Here is a 25,865-nt window from a genome sequence, read left to right on the forward strand (position 1 = left end):
GCCAGTGCATATAATTTTTTTTTTTTTTTTTAAAGCTGTCGGCATTGACAATCACTAATGATTTAAGGGGTTTGAAATCTCTAAGTTCCCATGCTTTGAAAATTCACATAATCCCTTTCTTCATTCTGTTTATTTTTTTGGATCTACAATGTACATAGTTCAGTCTTTACTGGCTATATGAATATACCTGATCCTAAAGTATAATGATTACTCACCTTTTTCTTTTTTAAAAACTATTTAGTAAAGTTCAGGTGTAATGGGTATGGAAATAAGGATTACATTTCTCAGCTCAAGCACATTTTCTTTGCTGTGTGGGCATTTATATCTTTTCTACCTAGTTATCAAATTATACTCCTTTTATTTTTATTATAAATGTTAATTTGTAGAATATGTAGAAAAACTAGTGTATGTGTATTTACACATACAGTCTCACAATACACATACAGAAATACATACATTAAAAAAATAGTCTACCCACATCCTGTCTTCTAGAGATAATCACTATAAGCATTTTGGCATCTTTTCTTTCCTTCCTTTTTTCGATGTATGTAAACTTCCTTTCTAGGACAAGCAACAGTGGGGCTAAAGCACTTGGGAGTCTGCAACAGACTGCCCTGGTGTGAATCCTGGCTTTGCCACTTAGCGTAAGCTCAAGCAAGTTACATAACTTTTCTACATCTCAATCCTGATCTATAAAAGAAGGGTCATGAGAGAAACTAGCTCTACAAATAGGGTTATTGTAAGAATTACAAGAGTTAAATAACCAAAGCTCTTCATAGAGTATCTGGCACAGAATAAGTGCTATGTATGAAACTGAAGAAGGCCTTTACATTATAGGAAATCACGATAATTTGGTACTCTGTCAAACAGTAATGTTTAAAATAACAGTATATATCATATGCAAAACCTGTGGGAAAAAGACTTTTTTTTTTTTTTTTTTTTAGAGAATCAGGATACAGGAACCTATATCTCAAGACCAGGGAATTAAATCTATAGTGCCACAATAGTTTAGTCATTTAATAATTAAAGGGCAGGGACTATGTCATATATGTAATCAAGAAAGCAGCCTTTTTTTGTTTTCCTGCACTGTGCAGCTTGTGGAATGCTGGTTCCCAGACCAGGGATTGAACCCACGCCCTCAGCAGTGAAAGTGCAGAGTCTTAACCACTGACCACCAGGGAATTCCCAAAAGTAGCTTTTCTTTTAAACATGAATCTTTTCTTTCTCACTAATCCAAATTATGAAGAAAATCTGCAGCTACTTTTCGTCCTCCCAAAGTGGGCAAAAGTAACTGCTCACTGTCAAAATCAAGTACTAGCTTGCTTGTTCAGGATCCAAGGTGCAAAGGTGAGCACAGACTTCAAATTAGAGCTGTGTTTAGATCGTCTCTATCTAATCTTCTGACTCGCCACTGAAGTATACTCCCAGGTTCCTCCTAGATATTTACGAAATATACTTCTCATGGTTTCACAGTACCTACAAACTATACTGAATTTGGTAAGAACAAAGACCAGATAAAGTGGGTTTCAAAGTATTTTGTTGTAAAAGGGTGTGAGAAGGATCCATTTATGATCTGCCCCACTGCCCAAAGAGCCTAAGGATTGCACTTTGGTATCTCTGCTCCAATCTGCTGTACTCAGAATGGGAGATAAACAAAGCTTCATAAGGGTGTTCTGTATTTCTGGCCTTCCTGTAAAGCTCAGGTTGGTTTATCTCAGTGATTGTTTACCACAATTGCTTCATTAAATCTGACAGTAGTTTTTGAAAGATTTTTATTAATAAATTGATCTAAAACTACCCTTCCTGAAACCCTCCTACACTGTTGGTGGGAATGTAAATTGGTACAGCCACTATGGAGAACAGTATGGAGGTTCCTTAAAAAACTAAAAATAGAGCTACCATATGATCTGGTAATCCCACTCCTGGGCATATATCCGGAGAAAACTGTAATCCGAAAGGATACATGCACCCCAAAGTTCACTGCAGCAGGACCTAGAGATGATCATACTAAGTGAAGTAAGTCAGAGAAAGACAAATATCATATGATAGCACTCGTGGAATCTAATTTTTTAAAAAAAGAAACAAATGAACTTATTTACAAAACAGAAACAGACTTACAGGTTACCAAAGGGGAAGCGGGAGGGGGGGAGGGATAAATCAGAAGCTTGGGATGAACACATACACACTACTATATATAAGATAACCAACAAGGACCTACTGTATAGCACAGGGAACTCAATATTCTGTGATAAGCTATATGAGAAAAGAATCTAAAAAAGAATGCATGTATGCATGTGTATAACTGACTCACTTTGCTGTATACCTGAAACTAACACAACATTGTAAATCAACTACACTCCAATAAAATTAAAATGTAACTACCCTTCCTTATAAATTTTCACATCCTACTACATTCTATGGAAATCAACAATTACTTCACATTTAATTCTTGTAATCTACCTTTCCCATGAAATTTATAAAAACTACAAAGAATAAAGAAAGGATAACACATCTCAAACTAGTTGTTTCTGAGAAGTGTAGTTTAGTACATAAAGTAGGCAAAATTAAATCATTAGAAATCAGAATTGCAATACTACAAGGAAGCCTTGATATACTGGATATTTTAATGATGCAAACATTTCTATTAACTGATTTTACAGTTTTGCAATTCTCATTCTTAGTTTAAAACTTTGCTAGTATAAAAACTATGACTCTTTATCACTCTTCTTTATGAGACGTTATAGATTGAATTCCTAAAACATAAATATATTTAACATAATAAGACATTTGTTAGGGCTTCCCGGTGGCGCAGTGGTTGAGAATCTGCCTGCCAATGCAGGGGACACGGGTTCGAGCCCTGGTCTGGGAAGATCCCACATGCCGCGGAGCAACTAGGCCCATGAGCCACAACTACTGAGCCTGCGTGTCTGGAGCCTGTGCTCCGCAACAAGAGTGGCCCCCGCTTGCCGCAACTAGAGAAAGCCCTTGCACAGAAACAAAGACCCAACACAGCCAAAAATAAAATAATAAATAAAAAATAAATTAATTTAAAAAAAAAAAAAGACATTTGTTAAAAAACAGTTCTCACATTCATTAAGAATCATACCTTTTTTGTTTTGGGATACTTTGTTGGACATTTATTAAGTGCTGGAACTTCAGTTTCAGTAATTATTTCTGCTAGTGCAGTTTCAGTTTCTGGTTCTATTGCAAGTACAGTATTTTCAGTATCATTTTGTTGTGAAGTAACTTCTATATCAGGAGAAGATGGTTGGATATCCGAACACATGCTGACAGTTCTGTGTCTCCGACGCTGCTGTCCGATGTGAGTCCTACTCCGAGAAAAACTTTTTCTCTGTTTAGTTCTGTTTACTTTGGCAGGAGTTGGCTTGCTAGCAGTTTCTTCTTTTGCTTGTTCCTAATTCAAAAGAGAATGGAACTTTTAATACGATGTTTATATAACTTAGTAGTTGAAATATAATGGCATCAATCTGCTTCAGAAGCTAACTGCCCCAAATTTCTTTATGAATTCTGATATATATTAAATTGACATAATTAAAAATTTTCTTACTCTCAAAAACAAAGCAAGTAGCGAGTCTCATAGCTGAAGTCTAAATTCTCATAGGATTTGAAAAATGCTATTGAAAAGCTAGTATCACATCAAAAATTCTTTATAGATGTAATTAAATTGTGGAAATTTTATTGGAAAGTGGTTAAGTGTGAAAATAAAACTAGACCTGAATAATAATACCTGAATAACTTCAGCATCACTGACAATCTGCGCATCTTTACATTCAGTTTTAACTTCAGTTTTGGCAGTGCTGATCCTTTCCAAAGCTTGTTCTCTTCTTTTCTCTCTTTTTTCAAGTCTGGCAAAAGCTTGCAGAATTGCTTCCATTTTCCTTTCTTCTCTTGTCTACAAAATTTAAAGTAACGTAATAAATACTGCTCTGAAGTAAAATTCAAAAGTCCAAATGTTCATGGCAAATTAAAAAAAAATTTCTATGATGGTGTTAGCAAAACACCTCTTTTGATGGTAGATACGGGATTAAAAACATTTATATTCATTTGAGATCTTTGAGAATCCCAAACATCTCGGTAAACCCTGTCATTACAAATATATTTCAATGAAAGGAATGTTTGGATGATTGTATGTCAATGATAAAGGTAACGCAAAACCAAAAAAAGACTCAAGAACGACCCTGCTTTATCAAACCAAAAATCTTTTTTTCTCAATAATACATTAGGCAGCCTTTTAAAAATAAGATCAAAGTTCCTAAGGTAATAATATGTTGAAAAGGTTAAATCCATATAAACGTAAGGAGTGAATATACTGACATGTCATAGCAGGATATTGTGGGGTGAAGTCCTGGGTTTAAATCATGATGCTACCAGTCATTTACTATCTCTGTGACCCTAGGCAATGTAACAACCCTAGTTATTAACCTTTTGAGCGTCTTATAAAATGTGGGTAACAATATTTACACTTCACAGAATTGTTAATGAGTTCAAATATAAAATATCTGTGTTTTCCAACCTTACTTGGAAAATGGTAGGCATTTCTTAGGCGTTATTATTTCTACTTTGGCTCTCTTGCCCTCCATTGTAATTGTTATAAGGCATTCCTCTATCTTCTGCTCTTCCTGTCTACACTGACAGTTCAAGGCAGAGACCGGAACACAGCAAGAGTTCCTTTGAGCGTCAGTTCTCTTTGGAGAGAGAACATTAAAAGCAAGACCCAGAGCCTTGGCCAGGGGGCCTGGCAAATGCTTCAGGTTTCAACCAGATACAGGAAGCATGTCCATCAACTGTCCAGTTCTCCAAATGGAAAGAACCAGGTCCTGAGGCTCAGATCCATTCGTTTTTCTTCCTTTATTGTCATCGATGTGGGAAAGAAAGATCAGTAACTCAAGGTCTGGCTGCATGGTCTTCTCAATATCAGAGCTTTAGAGTTCGAGTAATTATCAGCAGAGATTCAAGCATTAAGGCACCTACACTATGAAAACTATTACTTACTCTTTCCTATATTTTTTTTCTTTCATTGTTCCACTAGGTGAGGGAAATATGTAAACAGAACTCTTCTGAGAACTTTATAATTAGTGAAAACAAACTACCATACTGCAAATGTGTCAGTCTTATAAAATGTGTTATCCTCACCCTCTTTATTTTACAGGTAAGGAAACTGAGATCCAAAGAGGTAAGATTACTTGTTCATGGACACATATTTGCGTCTTAGCTTTCTTGGTCTGGGATGGCTAATAAGACACTAAAATAAAGAACATAGGCAAAAGATGATCTCTTTACTGGAACTGGAACTTTTAGAGCCAAATTCTTTCCTTAGATAATTCATGTTTCTGGTCTTATAAATCACTTTACTCGACCCCCTTTCATTTATGGCTCTCTATAAAAATCCTGTCTCAATACATTAGGGCTTTTCTAAAACCCTAAATTTAGAAGTCTGGAGTAACTAAAAAATATGATTTTCATAATTGCTTCACCTGTGGAACGGGGGTGGGTAGAAAGAGAAGGGGTTCATTATTGTGCTTATAAATTTAAAAATAAATCTGGGAAAAGTACATTTTTCCAAAAGAAACAAACTTGTCTTAGCAAGAATCATTTTATGTATAAAATAAATTTACCCACGGGCCAGGCACCCAAAGGAGATATTTTCTATGTCATGATTATCCAAGGTTTCCTAAGATAAATACGAATTTATGCCAAAAGAAGTTTCCTTGACATGGTCCATTATTCACTTGTTTTAGATAGAGTAAGGGTCAGAGATAAAATTACTTAATGTAAAGACAAAATTAATTCATTTAAAAATTGAACTCCCTTGGTAAACAATGCAGCTAATGGATAGTCAAAGCAAAATCCTTTATTTCGAGATTACTCGATCTTTTTGAGCTGGTCAGGATCTTAAAAATAATCTAGTACTACACTGCTGAAGAAACCAGAGCCCACGTGTATTAAGTGAATCACTCAAAGGCAAGCCATAATTATTATCCAAGTTTCCAGGCTCCTGATTTGTTCTTCTTTCCAATTACCAAACACTGACACACTACATAATGCAAAATAAAGCATAACTCTTCCTACATTTACTACAACTATTAACTGAAAGCACTAAACAGGTATCCTAATAGCTTTAACTCAGCTTCATCTTAAAACACATACTTTTTAGAAAATGTAAACATGCTTTTGATTATGTGAAGGAAAAAAAAAACATTAGTTACTAATCTACTTTTAAATTCCTTAAGGTTCATATGTCATTCAGCTTTTATATTCACCAGTGTATTCTTCGACATACACAACCAGATATACAGTATGTAATGACTGAAAATTTACCACCCACTTTATAGATCTGATAAATAAGTTTTATATAAGAGATAACTTGAGATAACTATAGCTGATTGTGCAGGGGACTAGAGAAATTAGGAGTCTTAATTAGCCCCAGCAGACTGTCCATAGCCCCTGACATCTGAGCTGGATGTAGTTTAGATGATACTTGTCACATAAGGCTACCACCAGGACCTGCACGTTTCATTATCATGACTCATTCCAAGCCACTGACTGTTCAGACCTCAAAAGTCATTTTTACTCTCTATGAGCTTGGCAACTGATAGACCCTGATACAGAATTAGAATCAGACAGGGTAATGCTGGAGTATGGGGTGCTGAACTAAAAAAACTGTGAGAGATCTCTGATGAGATCTACAGATTGCTTTTATGACATTTTTCAGTTTATGGCTTTACAGCAACACACAAGAGTACAGTAATTTTCTGTAAGCAGAAAGTCTGCTTAATAATATCCCTTTATAGGATTTTATCACTTGAGGAGTGGGTACAGTGAGAATTTTTATTACAATTTTGTGCTTCAATGTATAAACACACTGGAACACAAATTTAACTTGAAATCATGTCACCTTGTACTTGGAAGAGACTATGGAGATCTTCTTGTATGAGCCCCTATTCAGTAAATGGTGAGGGACTTCCCTGGTGGCACAGTTGTTAAGAATCCACCTGCCAATGCAGGGGACACGGGTTCGAGCCCTGGTCCGGGAAGATCCCACATGCCGCAGAGGAACTAAGCCCGCGAGCCACAACTACTGAAGCCCCTGCACCGCAAGGAAGAACAGCCCCCACTCGCAGCAACTAGAGAAAGCCTGCGCACAGCAACAAAGACCCAACGCAGCCAAAGATAAATAAATGTATATTAAAAAAAAATGGTGAAAACCTAAGGTCCATATAGTTCAAGGACTACATAATAAAGAACACGAATTAAAGTTTTATACAATATCACAACTGAAAAAATAAACTAAACTGACTAAGTTGTTAGAATTCATCCCAATTAGAGATATTTGGTAATTTGAAGCTGAGTGAAAATAAGCTTATGTACTCTGGATGCCTTACAGTGGCTTTAGAAGGAGATTTGCTAGTAGTAGGATGTAAGAATTGAGAAGGAAACAAAATGAAGACATTTAGGTATTTTGTGATTTCCTTTTATTTATTTATTTATTTTACCTTACTACCAAGTAGGAAGTGGCTCTTAAAAACAAAAACAACAAAGTTGCCTTTTAAAGGAAAAGGGAAATGGCAGGGCCAACCTACCGAATTACTCTACTTACAGCCTTGAAATAGAGAAATTAAAAGACTTCTTACTCAACTAACTTCCCTTAACCTTTTGAATAGGAATTTATTTATTAATTTTTTAAAAAATGGTAAGATTACTGCTTACCAATAAAATTGTTCCAAAAGAGTAAGTATCTCCATTTCTTCTCTACCACATCATGATTTAGTTTAACTTCATAGTACTCTTTCCTGTTTGATGTTTGTTTTTCCTTCCACCCCACCCTCCATGAAAGCTGCTCCAGAACAGGGACCTTGCCTTCTTTTGTTCACCCAGTACTTTAAATGGTGCTCAGCATATAACAAACACCCAAATTTTTAAGTGAATAAGAATTGTGTATACATTATATAAACCATGTATATCACTGTAATTTGAAGGTATGTAATGAAGTCTTTAAACAAGATTTTGGAAATCTTGAATTTACTACAAGGCAGCTGAAGCTGAATATCCTCATTTTGTTCGAACAGACAACCTATAAAAATAAACGGGTTCCTTTTTGCTAGTCAATACTACGATTAATTACCCATTCATTAATTATTCATATTGGGAAAAACAATTCCTAAACACTGTGATGAGAGAAAATGGGACTTTAGAAAATTAAAACGAGTAATCAACATTAACTTAATCATGCTCTGAGGAGAGAAAAGTAAGATGGACAATACACGTCAGATGACTTTTCTGGCAAATTTACCCTCCCTGTAGTTTACTATTATTAAAAATCCTTTTGCATCTTCTAAAGTGATCTTCTAAATCAAGTCACTTCCTAGAGACATTAGTAAGAGCATGGATTCTGTATAGTAGTGTTTTCTCAGAGTGTGTTTTTTCTATGGAATAAAAATCTGCAGGATATCAAAGGTGTCACTACAAAAAAACAAGTTGCAAGGACGTACAACTTGAGGAAATGCTGACAATTTCTCAAGAGGTTTCAAACACACCATGTATACTGGAAATCTCGAAGTTGGGGACAAGGTATACTGTTTACTAAAGTCAACTGGCCACAAAGCTCTCTCTTTCACAAAACATCTTAAATTAGAGTTCCATGGAATACTTTCTGACGTGAAGGATCAAGGCTGAGAAAATTGTGGAGAATCCTGCATCCTGCCTGGACGATCGATAAGCTTCATTTAGTTCACACTCATGGGCCTATCTATAGCTTTCCTCAAACGGCTGCCAGGAACATCTAATAAGCTCAATTATAGACCACCTACTTTTATAAAAGCCAGACCTTTTTTTTTCCCCTAGAAGCTAGGGCTAAGGCAATGAGCCCTACAAATCCTTGCCCTTATGTAGTTTATATTCTAGTGATATACAGTTAATTCTAGATTGTCCTAGATGCTTGACACGTTTAAGAAACTCATACCTAGGTGACTGACTATCCCTTCATATCCTTCTGTCGGTCTCAAATTTCTATCCTCCTACATGTGAAGACCACCTGAACCACCTTCCATGGACTCCAGTTTAAGCAATCTGACTATAATAGGCCATCAAATATTACCAAGACTATATTCCCAAAGTAGTCTTTCCATAAGGTTGTGGAAAATTATTTTGAAAATATAATATTAAAAGATACTACAAAGGAGGTTCTTTTCATTTCATTATAAATGGGGTGGAGGAGGGGAAGCAAGCCTCCTTTTGAATTTAAATCTGTCTAAGGTTTTATATTTTTAATCAATCATCTGTTCATCAAAATAAGGTGAGCTTCCCAATATCTAACCCCCTTCTGTACACTTAACCTCTGACAAGGTTATGGCCACCTAACTTCAACTCAACTACCATGGACCTGGGAGAGTCTACTCAGTAGTACCCCGGTTTTGAAACCAGGTGAGTATAAACAGCCTGCTGTATTTCAACTTACCATATTATTGTATTTCAACCCACTGTATTTCAGCTTAAGATTCTCCCAAGTCAATTCCAACCCACTGCCAAAGAAGTACCTCTTACTGCTAGCTAAAGAGAAAATGTCTAATAACCATCTATTCAGTTCCATACCATTTAGCCACAAGTGAGCTTTTGTAAGGAGAGGACAAAATATAATGGAGGAAAAAGGAAAATGTTAATAAAAGAATGGCTTTCTACCCTGGCCCCCTAATGATTTGCGTATTCTTTCATGAAATCTTCATCATTCAGCATTTCATGTGATCTACAATCAACCAATCTTATTTTCCTATATCCCTCCTCACCGCCCCCCCCCCAAAAAAACAGCCTATAATTCCAGCCAAATGTGATTTATCACATAACTACCTCCAGGCTATTTCCCCTAGAGAAATAACCACCCATTCAATACCACACAATTTAGCCACAAACTAATCTGCACTTGTTTAAACATCATAAGGTAATCGTAAATTCTACCTAGTTCATGAAATGGCCTCTGATCCTTCCAGCTATAAGTTACCTATCATATATCTCCTTTACCACACTTCCTGCTGCATTTTAACTATTTTCTAAAAGCCCTTGAAGGCAGAGACATTATCTTCCACTCTCAACAAAAAAAAGCAAAGTAGCAACCAAATTACATAAATCACTGGTGCTATTTTTGGAGACTGAGCAATATGCTAATATTAGGTTGTATATGGAATTGCCATTTGTGTAGGTAAAAACTATCAAATCAACAATTTCATATGGTTCAAGCTATACTACAAAAGGATGGGCTGAAGTATATTTGAATTTGGACATTACATGGTACTTATCTGGGAGGAAAGTCTGACTCTATATTTCAATCTCATAGATACACATGAGAACTGGTATCTCCTATTATAATGCTTTAAAGTCTGTCCTGTCACAGGAGAAAATTTAAATCAGTTTGACCTAAGTTTCTCAGGAGTTGACCTATCTTTCCAATTACTGATGTTAACATAGCCAATATAAAAGGCAAACACTGGAATAATAAAGGCTGATGAGTATTTAAACTTTTCAAAACAAAATATTTCAATCCACAAATACTAATACCTTGGGGAGCGGGAGGGGGCCATACCAATTGCTTAAGAATTCTAAGATGCATGCTTTTGCATTCTAGTCATTTGAGTATAGCAAAAATTCTATAATTAAAACATCAAGGCAAACATAGCAATTACAACTAACAACATTACAGTGACTTTGAAGGCTACAGGTTAAGGAGCCAAGGATTTTTAAATACTTATTTCAAAAGGGAACCCCCGGGCTTCCCTGGTGGCGCAGTGGTTGAGAGTCTGCCTGCCAATGCAGGGGACACGGGTTTGAGCCCTGGTCTGGGAGGATCCCACGTGCCGCGGAGCAACTGGGCCCGTGAGCCACAACTACTGAGCCTGCGCGTCTGGAGCCTGTGCTCCACGACAGGAGAGGCCGTGACAGTGAGAGGCCCCCGCACCGCGATGAAGAGTGGCCCCCACTTGCCGCAACTGGAGAAAGCCCTCGCACAGAAACTAAGACCCAACACAGCCAAAAATAAATGGATAAATAAATAAATAATAAAAATAAGGAATTCCTTTAAAAAAAAAAAAAAAAAAAAGGGAACCCCCGTACACTGTTGGTGGGAATGTAAATTGGTGCAGTCACTAAGGAAAACAGTATGGTGGTTCCTCAAAAAATTAAAAATAGGATCCAGCAATTCCACTTCTCAGTCTGTAAAGAAAACAAAACCACTAATTTGAAAACATACATGTACCCCAATGTTCACAGCAGCATTATTTATAATTGCCAAGATATGGCAGCAACCTAAGAGTCCATCAACAGATGAATGGATAAAGATGTGACCGATACACATATATGTGTGTGTGTGTGTGTGTGTATATGACACACACACACACAATGGACTACTTACTCAGCCATAAAAAAATGAAATTTTGCCATTTGCAGCAACATGGATGTGGAAGGCATTATGCTAAGTGAAATAAGTCAGAGAAAGACAAATACTGTATGATATCTCTTATATGTGGAATCTAAAAAATACAACTAGTGAATAAGAAAAAAGAAGCAGACTCACAGATATAGATAAACTAGTGGTTACCAGTGGGGAGAGGGAGGGGGGGAGGGGAAATATAGGGGTAGCAGATTAAGAGGTACAAACTACTAGGTATAAAATAAGCTACAAGGATATATTGTACAGCACAGGGAATACAGCCAATATTTTTTAATAACTATAAATGGAGTATATATAACCTTTAAAAACTGTGAATCACTATTGTACGCCTGTAACTTATACAATATTGTACATCAACAATACTTGAATAAAAAATATTTCATATCCCTTCAAAATACCAAATTCTAAATACGTTTGTTTATTCCTATGAAAAATACTCAGCTGCACAGCCACCTTAGTGGCATATATTAAAATGAATACGCTACAACAGATATAAAAACATGAAGTATTCATTTATATTAATATAGCATACTAGTAGACAAAATCTGGACAAAACCGGATTCCCAAGTACGCCTTTTTGTCTACCGATCCAAAGTTCCATCATGTCCAACAAAAAGGCATTTCTCTTTCCTTCTGCGATCTCAAAATGAGGATGTTCTAAGCTCCACTAACTTCCTCAGCACCGAAAGAAGGAAGTATTTTAAAAGTAGCCCCAGAGTCATATAACAAACCTCCAGGTTTGAGGGTTTTTTTCCTCTCATTTCTCTCCCCCCAAAAGCATTGTAATAGCTATTTGTATCGGATGCATGCCTCATACAGAAACCAATCATACCCTAAAGTGATCTTCTAAAACTTTCTGCAGGAGTATTGCAAAGACAAGGCTGTGGCAATTGTGGAATGAACAGGCCAGTATTGACCGTCTAGTCAAGAAAGGGCCATAGGTAATTTGGGTAGGTACCGGTAATTTATTAGATGTAACCCACTCTTGAAAAAGGTTCAAGATAATTCCTTTAGGTAGAGGAAGAACTCCTTTTTCTTTATAAGCAACCTCCTCCAATATTTTCCCCTATATTTGTTTTTCTTCTCTCCTATTCCTAACACTACCCTGTCCCATCAGAGCAGTGCTTCTGAAATCCTGAGGCTGTGAAACAGTTCTGCATTGCTTTTGCAATTTTGAACATCAACAATACATCAGTGTTAGAGGAATGACCATCAAGGCAATAAGATAGAGTTACATTTAAGCAGGCCTACAATGACCAAAATCCAAAGATCCTACCGCTAAGTATATGACACCTGAGATTCCATGAAATACAACAGAAAATCACTAAAACAGGAAACAAGGGAGCATATAAAATAAAGGGGAGTGGGGAAAACCCGTACTAAGATCATCAGTTGGTATATAAAGTCATTTTCAAATCTTAAGGCAAACTATATCATAATATCTTGTTAACTGGCCTAGACATTGTATCAATTGCTAAATTACCATGGATTTTTAAGAAAATATCTTGTCCTAGTTTTTATACAGGTTAAGATATTTCAAATAAATAGTACAAGGAGTATAAATACTAAAGTTATTTTAATGAAAACCTTATTTTATGATAGCAGTATGAGATGCAAAAATAGCAGCTGCCAAACAGTGGGTTTTCTTCTTTTTTGCATAAGCCATTTATTTAGTGCTATTATAAGCTTTAAAATTCCATTTTTGTTTTATATTTAAATTATGAAGAGAAAGGATACATTTAGTTAATGAAAAACATTTTGAACAGTAATTCTGGCATTAAAATTTATTAATAGTACTCTGCTTCAAAAATGTTAAAAAATTATTTCTTAAATGTCAGAAATTCTAAATTGTCTAATGAATACAGTGAAAATACAAAAGATTAGTGGAAGTTACTTGAATGGTAATGACAAAGCCAAATAGAAATGCTCAGTGACACATCATGTTTGCTAACTTCAAAGAACAGGGTAAAGGCCCTCCTAAAGGCAGCAGCAAGTATTTTGGGAAGAGCAGTGTCACTAAACCCAAGTGACAGCATGAAGCTGCTACTGGCCTTCCAACTTACCATCTTCCTTCTCCTTTCTGCAATCTGTTCCTCTGACTCCATTTCTACTTCATTGCTAATGGGAGTTTTTTCTTCTATATCATCAATAAAATCTGGTTCCTGAAAGATGGAAATGATGGCTTTATAGAAACTACTACTCCATCTAGAAACTAGAGGCACAGAACCATGTATTTTAAATGTCTTTCAACCAGAATTAATTAAACATAAAAATTACAATAGTACTTAAATCCATTTCAGAAACTTAAAACTGGTGCCTAATTCAGGAAACTTTTCAAAATCATGCAATCAAATAATTTTGTTTCTCAAAGTTCTAGTCAATAATGTTCTTTATCAATAGAGTCCACAAAGCCTTAAGTTTATATTCTTACCAACACATAAACATATAAATTATTTCACAAAACCCAGTGCCTACAAATACCAAGTGCTTAATAAATGTTTGTTCAATTTAACACTTAAGGGAAACTATCCTTAGAAGACAAGACAATGGAGACGAATAAAAGCTTACTTAATCTTCACATTTAAAAGGTCCCTCCTAACTAACTTCCATTTGTTTAGAGGGCATATAACAAAATACTTCCTGGTGAAGCAGAAGTACAGGCCAAACTCTTCCCCCAAATTTATCTTACGTGTTTTTAAAAGAACTTCCTCTCAAAAATCTTATGTCACCCCTATAGAACTGATTTCATTATGTCCCAAATATTAAAGGAAAAGAATCATATGGCTTAAGACTTTAAATAAGAACATTTATTATAAACATAAGGACAGTGCCATCTGGAAGAATTTTTTTAATTACCCAGTTTTAGGAAAATCTTGTATTCAATTCTACAAGGATTTGCTGGGTGAGCTGTTTCTTAAAAGTTTAGCAAATATTGTACAAATTCTAGCAGAACCTGTATTTTACATTTATAAGTACTTCATTAAATAACAGAATAGACTTAAAAAGTTTAAGCCATTTTATATAAAAAAGGGGATAAAATATGACAAATTAATTTTCTTCTGTTAACTTCTTTCATCAAGAATCAGTAGAGCATAGTTCAGTACCTGATTATTTGATACTGATAGTCTCAGTGGAGAAAGCTTTCTCTGTTTAGTTTCCGGGCTCTTCATTTTGTTCGCTGTCCCTTCACAATCCAAAGTAATATTCTGATTTTGGGTATCTTTTTCTTTTGAAATATCCTTTTCTTTTTTTCCTTTCTTCCTTCTGGTCTCATAACCACTATTGATGTTTTCCGTGGATTCAGAACTACGTTTCAGAACAGGGCACTCTGGATTTTCTTTGAGGCATGCACAATCCACCTTGTACTTACTGGAAAGAAAACCAGTTAAATATTTGTTCAAGATATAGACTGTAATATTTTCTAATCCATTTTAAGCTACACCTCCACAAAACTGTATGCTATTACTAATTATAAGCAATCGTTTTCGCTAATTTTCATTCCTTGTAACTATGACGAAATAAATTTTCTCATAAAAACAATATAATAATTAGAAGTTGATTTCTGACCAGAGATTGGGCCCTCAATCATAAGGATAACCAGTGATGGGTTACAGAAGGAAAAAAACCCAATAAATTAAAACTGAGTCTTTTTTTTTTTTTTTAAATTGAAGTATATAGCTTTTAAAAAAAATTTATTTATTTATTTATTTATTTTTGGCTGCGTTGGGTCTTCGTTTCTGTGCAAGGGCTTTCTCTAGTTGTGGCAAGTGGGGGCCAACTCTCCATCGCGGTGCGCGGGCCTCTCACTATCGCGGCCTCTCTTATTGCAGAGCACAGGCTCCAGACGCGCAGGCTCAGTAGTTGTGGCTCCACGGGCCTAGTTGCTCTGCGGCATGTGGGATCTTCCCAGACCAGGGCTCGAATCCGCGTCCCCTGCATTGGCAGGCGGATTCCCAACCACTGCGCCACCAGGGAAGCCCAAAACTGAGTCTTTTTAAGTCAAATGATACCATGGCTTATATTAAGGCAAAAACCCCAGGTTACCTCAGAGTGCTATAAAGTGTATATGCAGAATATGATAAAATACTCTAAATCTGACCTAAATAAAAAATGCTAGGTACAATAAATACCAAACCTTACACTTTAAGGAATGATTTCAATAACCAGGGTCCTTATGTCTTATACTTTAAGGAATGATTTCAGTAACCAGGGTTCTTTAAAAAGCTACCTTGATAAAACTGAATGTCATGTTTGCTTTTGCCCTTAGGTATTCCCTCTTTCAAATAAACGGAAGCTTGAAAAATAACTGCACTACCTCTCATCTTCACAGTAGTGATAATTATTACTTCCATTTTACAGATGAGATTAAAGCTCAGAGGGTCAGTATCTTGTCCAAAGTCACACATTAAGTGGTAGGGATGACCTTCAAATACAGGTCTGAGTCCAAAGCCCACACTTTTCAGCTCTTCAGTATTTCTTAACTCTCTGCCCTCTTGTCTACCACCAAGAGTCAGTTCATCTCTAGGATACAGGCTGAATGCCCAAACCAGAGTTAAACAATAATGGAAGACTCCCACTTTGCATGTTTTGAGTAGTTTAATGTTTGTTCATAATAAAAAATAATTTACTTTTCCAAGTTTCTAATACTCCTAACTCATTCACTTTCAACACTGGTAGAAAGCTACAAGTCAAACTGTCTAATTCTGTGAATCAGGGGTAGAACTCGAACACCATGGTCTACCCCTCACCCCTCCAAATCAGGCAGTAATAGAAACTAGCTGGAAACTTTTTCTAGATATTTTCTTTGATTTTAGGATAACAGAACTGCAAATAATAATGATGACAACTGCTAATATTTATTCAGCACTTATTTTGTATCAAGAACGGTTTTAAACCCTTTACATGTGTTAACTCAATCTTCAAAATATTCTTGTTAGGTGAGTATTATTTTTCTCATATTATAATGAGGTAATGAGGCAGAGAGAGATGATGAAATTGGTCCAAGGTTACATAACTAATATAAGTGACCGAGCTAGGATTTGAAACCAGAGAGTCAGATTATAAAAAGCTTATATTTTTAACCACTGTGGGAAGTAGTCTCCCAAAGCAATGAGCAAAGAGCTATTATGCTCAATTTTCCACCTTGGTGGGGGGGCGGAGAAAGAGCTAAAAAGGAAACACTTTAGTTATCAGGATAAATCTGATTCCAACAATCAAGTAGAGATGCATATACTGAAGGAAGAGGGATTTCATTGACAGAAAACATAATGGACATTAAAAATGTCTGCATGTAAAATGGATACCACACAAACTTTTAAAAATAAAATACAGGAGGATATGAACTGAAATCCTTATAACCCAAAAGATTATAGAATATATACAGAAGTGCCTCCACCTACATCGGTTTAAAAAAAAAAAGACTACCCAGCAGAAAAATGAACAGATGATGAGACAAGTCATAAGAGAGGAAATCCAAATGACAAATGAATATATAAAAGAATCTTTGGGCTCTTAAAATAATCATTGAAAATGGTAATTACAAATATAAAAAGATACTATCTCACACAGATTAACATCGATTTTTAAAGTACAGTAAAGAAGTGTTGCAAGGAAGTAAAGCTATGGGAGTATAAACTGGTCATTCACCCGCGTCTGGTAAAAACTGAGGCTGTACACATTCTACCACCCAGCAATTCCACCTCTAGGTCCCTATCATGGAGAGAACATGTACACATGCAGCATTTTTTGTAAATCTAAAGGTCCACCAACAGTGGAATGGATAAATGCCATCAGCAGTGAAAATAAATGAATTAGAGCTACACATAACAAAAGAACTGAATCTCACAAAAGAATGAGAAAAGATGAATGCAAAATAATACAGGTTATAATTTCCATAAATTTTTAAAATATACAAAACTACTCAATACTATTTAGGGACATCTACAGACAGAGTAAAAATGTTAAACTCATAAAAATGTTAAACTCACCAAATTAAAGATGGCAGTTATCTCTGGTAAAAGACAAAGGATAGATGCAATCTGGCTGCTAAACATATGGGCCTTTAATGGATAATGTTTTGCTTCTTAATTTGGAAATGAGGCACATGGACTTTTTTTTTTTTTTGGCCGCACGGTTCATAGGCTCTCAGTTCCCTGACCACGGATTGAACTCACGCCACAGAAGTGAAAGCACGGAGTCCTAACCACCAGGCCACCAGGGAACTCCCTACATAGACTTTTGTATTACTATTTTTTACAGTAAAATTTTTAAAATTTAAATTGCAGTTTCTCTACTCAGAATTAACTTTTCTTAGTGTTAATTAACTCTTCTTTAGTGTTTCAGAACAACAGTTCTCAGAGTTTCCTCGTACAATCTCCAACACACCCTTTCAATTTATACTGCAAAGAAACTTTGGCACAACTTCTTTTCTTCTGAGGGGCAATAAGTGAAATTATCCATTTCTACTGATTAACCAAATTAATTGAATGAGTAAAACTGTACACTCTACCTAAAATACAAGAAAGAAAAGAAGGAAAAAATTCTCACATAAACGAGGTCAGTATTGCTCAATTAGGATTACTAATTATTATACTATGAGCATTATATTACAATAATAAGAAAAGTTTGGAAGAGCAAAGCAACCATGCTGTAATGGAAGTTGATATCAGAATGCCTGTTTCCAAGTATTTTTAATTGCCTAGTGGTAAATAAAAATAAAAAGCTAAAGAAGTAATGACAATACCTACATTTTTATAAGGACATTAAGGAATTATTTCAAAACAACAGGTATCATATTTACAGACTTGAACTTACCAATTCCCATAGTCAAAATCAAAGGCAATAGTAATTTCAGTTCCCTTTGGAATACTTTGTATAGAATAAATGTAAAGATGTATGGTTCCATCCTCAATTTCATGCCTCACCTGTTAGTTAAAAGAATAATTTTATATTTCCATAAATAGTTATATATCTCTATAAATTATTTTCTACCTTTAGAAGCATCTCATCTTGCAATTTTGAAAACTATTCTTTTCAAAGTAATTCACAAATACAACATGGAAAATATGCCATTAATTACAAGACTTGTACCTAAATCAGTGGTTATCAACTGGGAAGGAGGTACACATCAATGCAAGTTTGATGCAGGCTCTAGGAGCATCAAGAAGAAAATAACTCTATTTCATCAATTCTATGGTGCATGTTTTTTCCCCTTTTAAAATCTGTGAAATTGGGGGTTTTACAAGTGATGGCATCTTTGATTTAATGAAACGCATTAATGGTACAGTTTATAAGTATACAGTTAAAGTATAGTTTAACACTATACTTTTCTGTGATAATACACTGTTCTAGGTACTCTACATGTATTAACTCCTTTAGTCCACATAACATCTTTTTACAGATAAAACTGAAGCACAGACAAGGTTACAAAGCTAGTAAGTCGAAAAGAAGACATGAATCTGTAAGTCTTGCTTCAAAACCTACACTCTTAACTGTAACATTATATAACTAGAAAACATTTATACTGGTATGTGAAAAACAAAACCAGAAATATTATTTTATACACCACTTCTAAAACATAATTTTATAAAAAATTTTATACTAGCACATATAAAATCTACTTTAGTTTTTCAGCTTTGTCATCTACCTTGATCAAATCAGAGCATATATTTGACTCATAAATAGAGCTTCCAGAATAAACAGAGAAGTCCAGTATTTTCTCTTACAAGTAACATCACAATTTCTTCAATGCTCAAAGTAACTTGAGACCTCACAGCCAGTTATCACCTAAATTTTCGTAATGGAAAGATGTTGGGCAGTATAAAATGCATCAACAACTAAAAACTGGTGGTCTGTTTTAGGCCACCAGACTTTTTTGTGCTTAATACTCAGATTCCACACACTCCCTACCCCTGCCTCCCCAAAGGATTTCTATAAGCTTACCTCTGCATTTGGTGTACAAGAACGCCTAATGAACCGAGCTTCATTCCCAAAAGTCCTTGCATCAACACACATTTCTAGACCATGAAATTTAGAATAGAATAAAACAAAAGGGTATGGTCTACAAAAAAAGAAATGTATTAGAAACTATTAACATTTTGAATTTAAGAAATTTCTGTAAGACTCATTTTAAGTAGGGAGGCCAAGATTTGAATATACGCAGTCTGATACCAGAACCCATTCTTAACCACTAGGCTAATTCATGCTAATAAGATTTTTACTTGCTCCTATAACCTTACCTAAACCAAAGGTAATTAATTCAGGTGGGAATTCAAATTTACAAAGAATGATAAAAAGGGAGTGACTACTGCCTTTACATAAGGATTCATAATGAGATGCCATTAAAGTTCCTATCAGTGCATTTACGTGTTTGATTTATAGCACTGTTTCAGATCAAATCTGCTAAACGAAAGGGAAAGATTCTTGTATATCTTTCATAACTTAAGTAACTCAGTTATAAACAATACGAAATATTTTAAATAATTATAGTATACAGGCTGAGAATGTTACTTCCCTAGAGATGCAAACATATTTCTAGACCTCACGGAAGCGATGGCTATCACAAGATCACATCAATTCCCACCCCCAAAATCACAAACCATACAAGAGGGCTCCAAAGTCCTTCCGGTACCAAGAAAGTCGGAGTTGAAAGTGGTGACAATAATGTAAGACCAAATCTAACATCCTCTGATAAAAGAAGGACGTGGTCACCAGTGGTCTTTGCAGCTTCTAGCAATTATAAGGAATTAGGAAAGGTCCTAGATGGAAAGGGTTCTTTATAATCTCAGGTAATCAGAGTTTTTCATTAATGTCCACCTAAATTGCTACAGTTTATCTTTGAAGTAGATTGTTTTAGGAGTGTCAGCAAGATAGGGGTGGGTAAGAGACTAAGGAATAGGGACTTCCCTGGTGGCGCAGTGGTTAAGAAGCTGCCTGCTAATGCAGGGGACACGGGTTTGATCCCTGGTCCAGGAAGATCCCACATGCCGCGGAACAACTAAGCCCACGTGCCACAACTGAGCCTGTGCTCTAGAGCCCATGAGCCACAACTACTGAGCCCACGAGCCACAACTACTGAAGCCCTCATGCCTAGAGCCTGTGCTCTGCAAAAAGAGAAGCCACGCAATGAGAAGCCCGCGCACCGCAACGAAGAGGAGCCCCTGCTTGCCACAACTAGAGAAAACCCACACATAGCAATGAAGACCCAACACAGCCAAAAATAAATTTAAAAAAAAGAGACTACGGAATATATCTGCATCTACAGTTTTAAATATTAAAATAATCTCTTAGAAAACAAAATACACATAAACAATAGCTTTGTGCTTAAAATAGCCAAAAATTCAATACTTAACTAAAGAAAACTAACATGGAGAAATAAATGAATATACCTCTTAAAGAAATAGCCATTTGCTTCAAACTGTTCTCTTAACATAAACTTCCCTCTGTATTCAATGATAAGTGCATCAGGAGGCAAATCTTTTGCAGATTTCAGAATTTTCTTATTTTTTTGTATATGGCTCTACAATCAGAGAAAAGTTGAGATTAACTAAAACCAGACTGCTTTCAGTCTAAGTACTTAAGATATACAGTAGAAAAAGGTTTTTGTTTTATCATCTCTTGGCAAATGATATATTTACCTCTACAGGAGGTTTGAAGATCAAATTATTGGTATTCAAATCTGATTTATTTATCTCTTTTTTGTCATTTCCGTTGCCCAGTCTCAGAGCTATTCTTTGTGCCTCCCTCTGAACACCCTCACTATATTGGTTATTATTTGCCTCTTCATATCGATCCATCCATGCTTTGATTTTTGTCTCCCATCCAAAATTTGAACCATCAGATGAAGGATCAATCTCTGGAGCTGAGCCCTAAAATCATAGCAAACTAAGCATTAATATCTGGATTTTAAGTATTTACACACACACACACACACACACACACAAAATATGACAATCTATATAAAAGAATATAATATAAACCAGAAATAATGATAGGCTTTCTAAGTTGGTCCTACTAGGAAAAAAAAAAAAAAGACCATAGGTGAGCAGCTTAATACATTTTTATACTGAGGCCAGACACACGAGTTGGAAAACTGAAGGAAGCAGAGTTAAGTTGAATAGCAGAAATTTAAGCTTCACTACTGTAGCCAAATGGGGGTTTTCAATAAAACTGAAAATACCCAAAACTTTGGAGTCACTGTCAGCTAATGGTTAAAAAAAGATAGCGTATAATAATTTTTTTGAGACTGCCAATATCTACTCTGTACTCACAGTTCTATTTAACCAGAATAAATTTGCGATTATTATGTAAACTATACATACTGCATATTAAGTATAAACTTATTTTCTGATATAATACTTCAACTTTTAACATGTTTTATAATAAAAATATACTTTGATATCTTAATTTTGTATAATTCCAAGATCTATAATCAACTGTCCACATGATAAATTCAGCATGAGAATAAAATGTCTCACAAAATAAAGACCTTAAGCTTAAGTGCTTGCTCCTCCTCATACCCCCTATTAAAATCTGTAAGATAAGATTGCTAAATGCCAAAATGCAGCAAGATGTTTTTTGATCCATCTCTTAGACTAATGAAAATAAAAACAAAAATAAACAAATGGGACCTAATTAAACTTAAAAACTTTTGCACACCAAAGGAAACCATAAACAAAACGAAAAGACAACCTACAGAATGGGGAGAAAATATTTGCAAACAAAGTGACCAACAAGGGATTAACCTCCAAAGTATACAAACAGCTCATGCAGCTCAATATCAAAAAAACAAACAACCCAATCAAAAAATGGGCAGAAGATCTAAATAGACATTTCTCCAAAGAAGACATACAGATGGCCAAAAAGTGCATGAAAACATGCTCAACATCACTAATTATTAGAGAAATGCAAATCAAAACTACAATGAGGCATCACCTCACACTGGTCAGAGTGGCCATCATCAAAAAATCTACAAACAATAAATGCTAGAGAGGGTTTGGAGAAAAGGGAATCCTCCTATACTGTTGGTGGGAATGTAAATTGGTAGAGCCACTATGGAGAACAGTATGGCGGTTCCTTAAAAAACTGAAAATAGGGGGCTTCCCTGGTGGCGCAGTGGTTGAGAATCTGCCTGCCAATGCAGGGGACACGGGTTTGAGCCCTGGTATGGGAGGATCCCACATGCTGCGGAGCAACCAGGCCCGTGAGCCACAACTGCTGAGCCTGCGCGTCTGGAGCCTGTGCTCCGCAACAAGAGAGGCCACGATAGTGAGAGGCCCGCGCACCGCGATGAAGAGTGGCCCCCACTCGCCGCAACTAGAGAAAGCCCTCGCACAGAAACGAAGACCCAACACAGCCAAAAATAAATAAATAAATAATTTTAAAAAACAAAACAAAACCTGAAAACAGAGCTACCACATGATCCAGCAATCCTACTCCTGGGCATACGTCCTCAGAAAACCATAATTCGAAAAGATACATGCACCCCATTGTTCACTGCAGCACTATATACAATAGCCAGGGCATGGACAACCTAAATGTCCATCGATGGATGAATGGATAAAGAAGATGTGGTACATACATACAATGGAATATTACTCAGCCATAGAAAGAACAAAATAATGCCATTTGCAGCAACATGGATGGATCTAGAGATTGTCAGACTGAGTGAAGTAAGTCAAAGAGAGACAGACAAATGTCATATGATATTGCTTGTTATGTGGAATCTAAAACAATCGTACAAATGAACTAATTTACAAAACAGAAATAGAGTCACAGATGCAGAAAACAAACTTATGGTTTGGTTACCAAGGGGGAAAGGGGGGAGGGATAAATTGGGACATTGGGATTGACATATACACACTACTATATATAAAATAGATAACTAATAAGGACCTACTGTATAGCACAGGGAACTCTACTCAGTACTCTGTAATGACTTATATGGGAAAAGAATCTAAAAAAGAGTGGATATATGTATATGTATAACTGATTCACTTTGCTGTATAGCAGAAACTAACATAACATTGTAAATCAACAATACTCTAATAAAAATTAAAATAAAAAAAAAAAGAAAAAGAATGCTAAATGCCAAGCAGTGAAAAGTTACCACCTCTCAATAGGTTTTAGGAAACAAAAAGGGAAACCTTTTCTCATTGGAATGCAATTTATAGAAGGGCATAATTACCACACAGTTAAAAAGTTTATTAAAGCCTGGACTCCCTCAATTAATTATTTGCAGTCTTAGGACGAAAATCAATTAATGCAGATAACAAAAACATATATCTTATCGATAGCATAATTCAAATTTATAACGGATTTAACACAAGAAGTTTCAATTTAGTTGTTTGCAAATGTTGTTCATCAATTTTTCTACAGAACGGAACACCTTTATGAGAAGATAGATTATTTCTATGATGTGTACAACCTACCATAACTGTGAAATTTTAAAATCACATATAGATTTCATGAAAATTCTTATATATGCTGTTAGACATGTACGTGTGTATGGTAACACTTACTAAAATTTACCATCAGTCCACCTTCCATATAAGTAACTAATCTTTATTACAAAAAGTATTCTTTTCTATAATGAAACAAACTATAGTAAGTTGCTCAACTATCTGATAGGGGTAGGTTTCTTTTACCAATTGATCTTTTATGGAATTATATATTCTACATTATAATGACCACTTGATAAAGAACAGATTTTTATACAAATATGAAACATCACATATTTTTTGGCCTTTATTTATTTTTATTCTTTATTTTTCAGAATTTTCTATAGTGAATATGGCTTATATAATACAAAAATGTTTTTCAAATACTATATACAGACACAAAAGTTTACAATCACTTTTTTTACTACCCCTATTATTTATTTATTTATATACTGAGGTATAATTGATTTACAATATTATATTAGTTTCAGGTGTACAACATAGTGATTCAAAATTTTTTATTGATCATACTTCATTTAAAGTGATTATAAAATATTGGCTATATTCCCTTTGCTTATTATTATTATCCTTGTAGCTTATTTATTCTATACATAGTAGTTTCTACCTCTTAATCCCCTAACCCCAATCTTGCCCTTGTCCCCTCTTCCCCCACTGGTAACTACTAGTTTGTTCTCTGTATCTGTGAGTCTGTTTCTATTCTATTTATTCATTTGTTTTATTGTTTAGATTCCACATATAAGCGATAATATACAGTATTTGTCTTTCTCCTATACGACACTACATATTAAGGTTTTCATCAGCTTTATTAAAGAAATCTACTCAGTTTTTTTTTCTTTTTTGCTCTCCTTCCCCCCCCCCAACAAAAAAAATCCTCTACTAACTTGGTTTCACTTCAATACAGCTCTTCTATATCTCTTGAGCCTTTTTAATATGACAGATTTATTAGAAATGTAATGATCTTAAAGAAAAAATTTTCAAAGATGAACAAAGCATTTTTCAAATTTTAATTCCTTAGTCACTTCTTTACGTAATAAATGAAAATATTTCAGTTAAGTAAAAGATGCTCCTTCCTCATTAAGCCTGCTATTCAGATTAGATAAAATGGGAAAAAAGGAAAACCACTGGAGTGTCAATAGTTCCAACAGCTTAATAAAAAACCCTTTTCCAGACCTCTTCATTCTGGTGTCAGAGAAAATCCCATAAATACAAGTCTAATATAGTAAATATAAAACCCCCAACTTTAACATACACAGAACATTTTATAAGACTTTGGACTTGCAGTATGCTGAGTGACACCATGTATTAACATTCTTAAGAAAGAGTTCCAAAACTATGCAAGAATAATCATTGGACAGCTGCTTAATGATCTGTTTTCCAGGAATGTGGAATAATTAATAATTATTACACTTTATACTATGGGGACAACAGATGTCTTCTAACACGCTTCCCACATCCTATTTTAATATCTGGCAACTTGAGATACTCATTCTCCTTTACTACCTAACCTAGAAAGTTAGAGTAACACTGTATAGTTGACCTCCGTGATCCAACAGAAACCTATCTTTTAAGGGGAGGCAGAGCTGGGGGGGGCTTGCTTCTGTCAGCAATCTTGGCATCTACAACATTGAGGATGTATTCTAATTAATTCAAGGCACAAGTGACTCCGTCCGTACTTACACGGTGAATCTATGGTGATTTTATAATATTTTATAACTACTGACGACTAAATCACTAGAATTCCAACTGCAAAAGAGCAAAATTTCAAATTCCAAATATTATTTCGCATTTCTATGTCTAGAATACTAGTGGTACTGGAGACACGGAATACAATGATAAATGAAAATTTTTAATTTTAGTATTAGAAATTTTACTATTAGAAATTACTTATATATCTCCTTTTGTTTAATGTTTTAACAGTGTTAATAAACTCCAAGACTAGTATATTAACCCAA

The 25,865-nt window shown here is 35.2% G+C and overlaps 1 protein-coding gene across 4 annotated transcripts in view; it reads right to left on the reverse strand.

Moving 5' to 3' along the window:
• KMT2E (lysine methyltransferase 2E (inactive)) overlaps window positions 1–25,865 on the reverse strand; it is a 98,367-nt gene that overhangs the window by 8,249 nt on the left and 64,253 nt on the right. For all 4 annotated transcript variants that reach the window (XM_068550416.1, XM_068550417.1, XM_068550415.1 and 1 more), the window contains 8 exons: window positions 21,091–21,321; window positions 20,842–20,972; window positions 19,397–19,514; window positions 18,269–18,378; window positions 14,560–14,824; window positions 13,519–13,617; window positions 3,749–3,913; window positions 3,107–3,415 (listed from right to left, as the gene is read on the reverse strand). In XM_068550416.1, the coding sequence (XP_068406517.1) occupies window positions 3,107–3,415; window positions 3,749–3,913; window positions 13,519–13,617; window positions 14,560–14,824; window positions 18,269–18,378; window positions 19,397–19,514; window positions 20,842–20,972; window positions 21,091–21,321 (1,428 nt within the window). The remainder of the gene's footprint in view (window positions 1–3,106; window positions 3,416–3,748; window positions 3,914–13,518; window positions 13,618–14,559; window positions 14,825–18,268; window positions 18,379–19,396; window positions 19,515–20,841; window positions 20,973–21,090; window positions 21,322–25,865) is intronic.

The sequence above is a fragment of the Eschrichtius robustus genome, chromosome 8, assembly GCF_028021215.1.
Source record: "Eschrichtius robustus isolate mEscRob2 chromosome 8, mEscRob2.pri, whole genome shotgun sequence".
Classification (NCBI taxonomy): Eukaryota; Metazoa; Chordata; class Mammalia; order Artiodactyla; family Eschrichtiidae; genus Eschrichtius; species Eschrichtius robustus.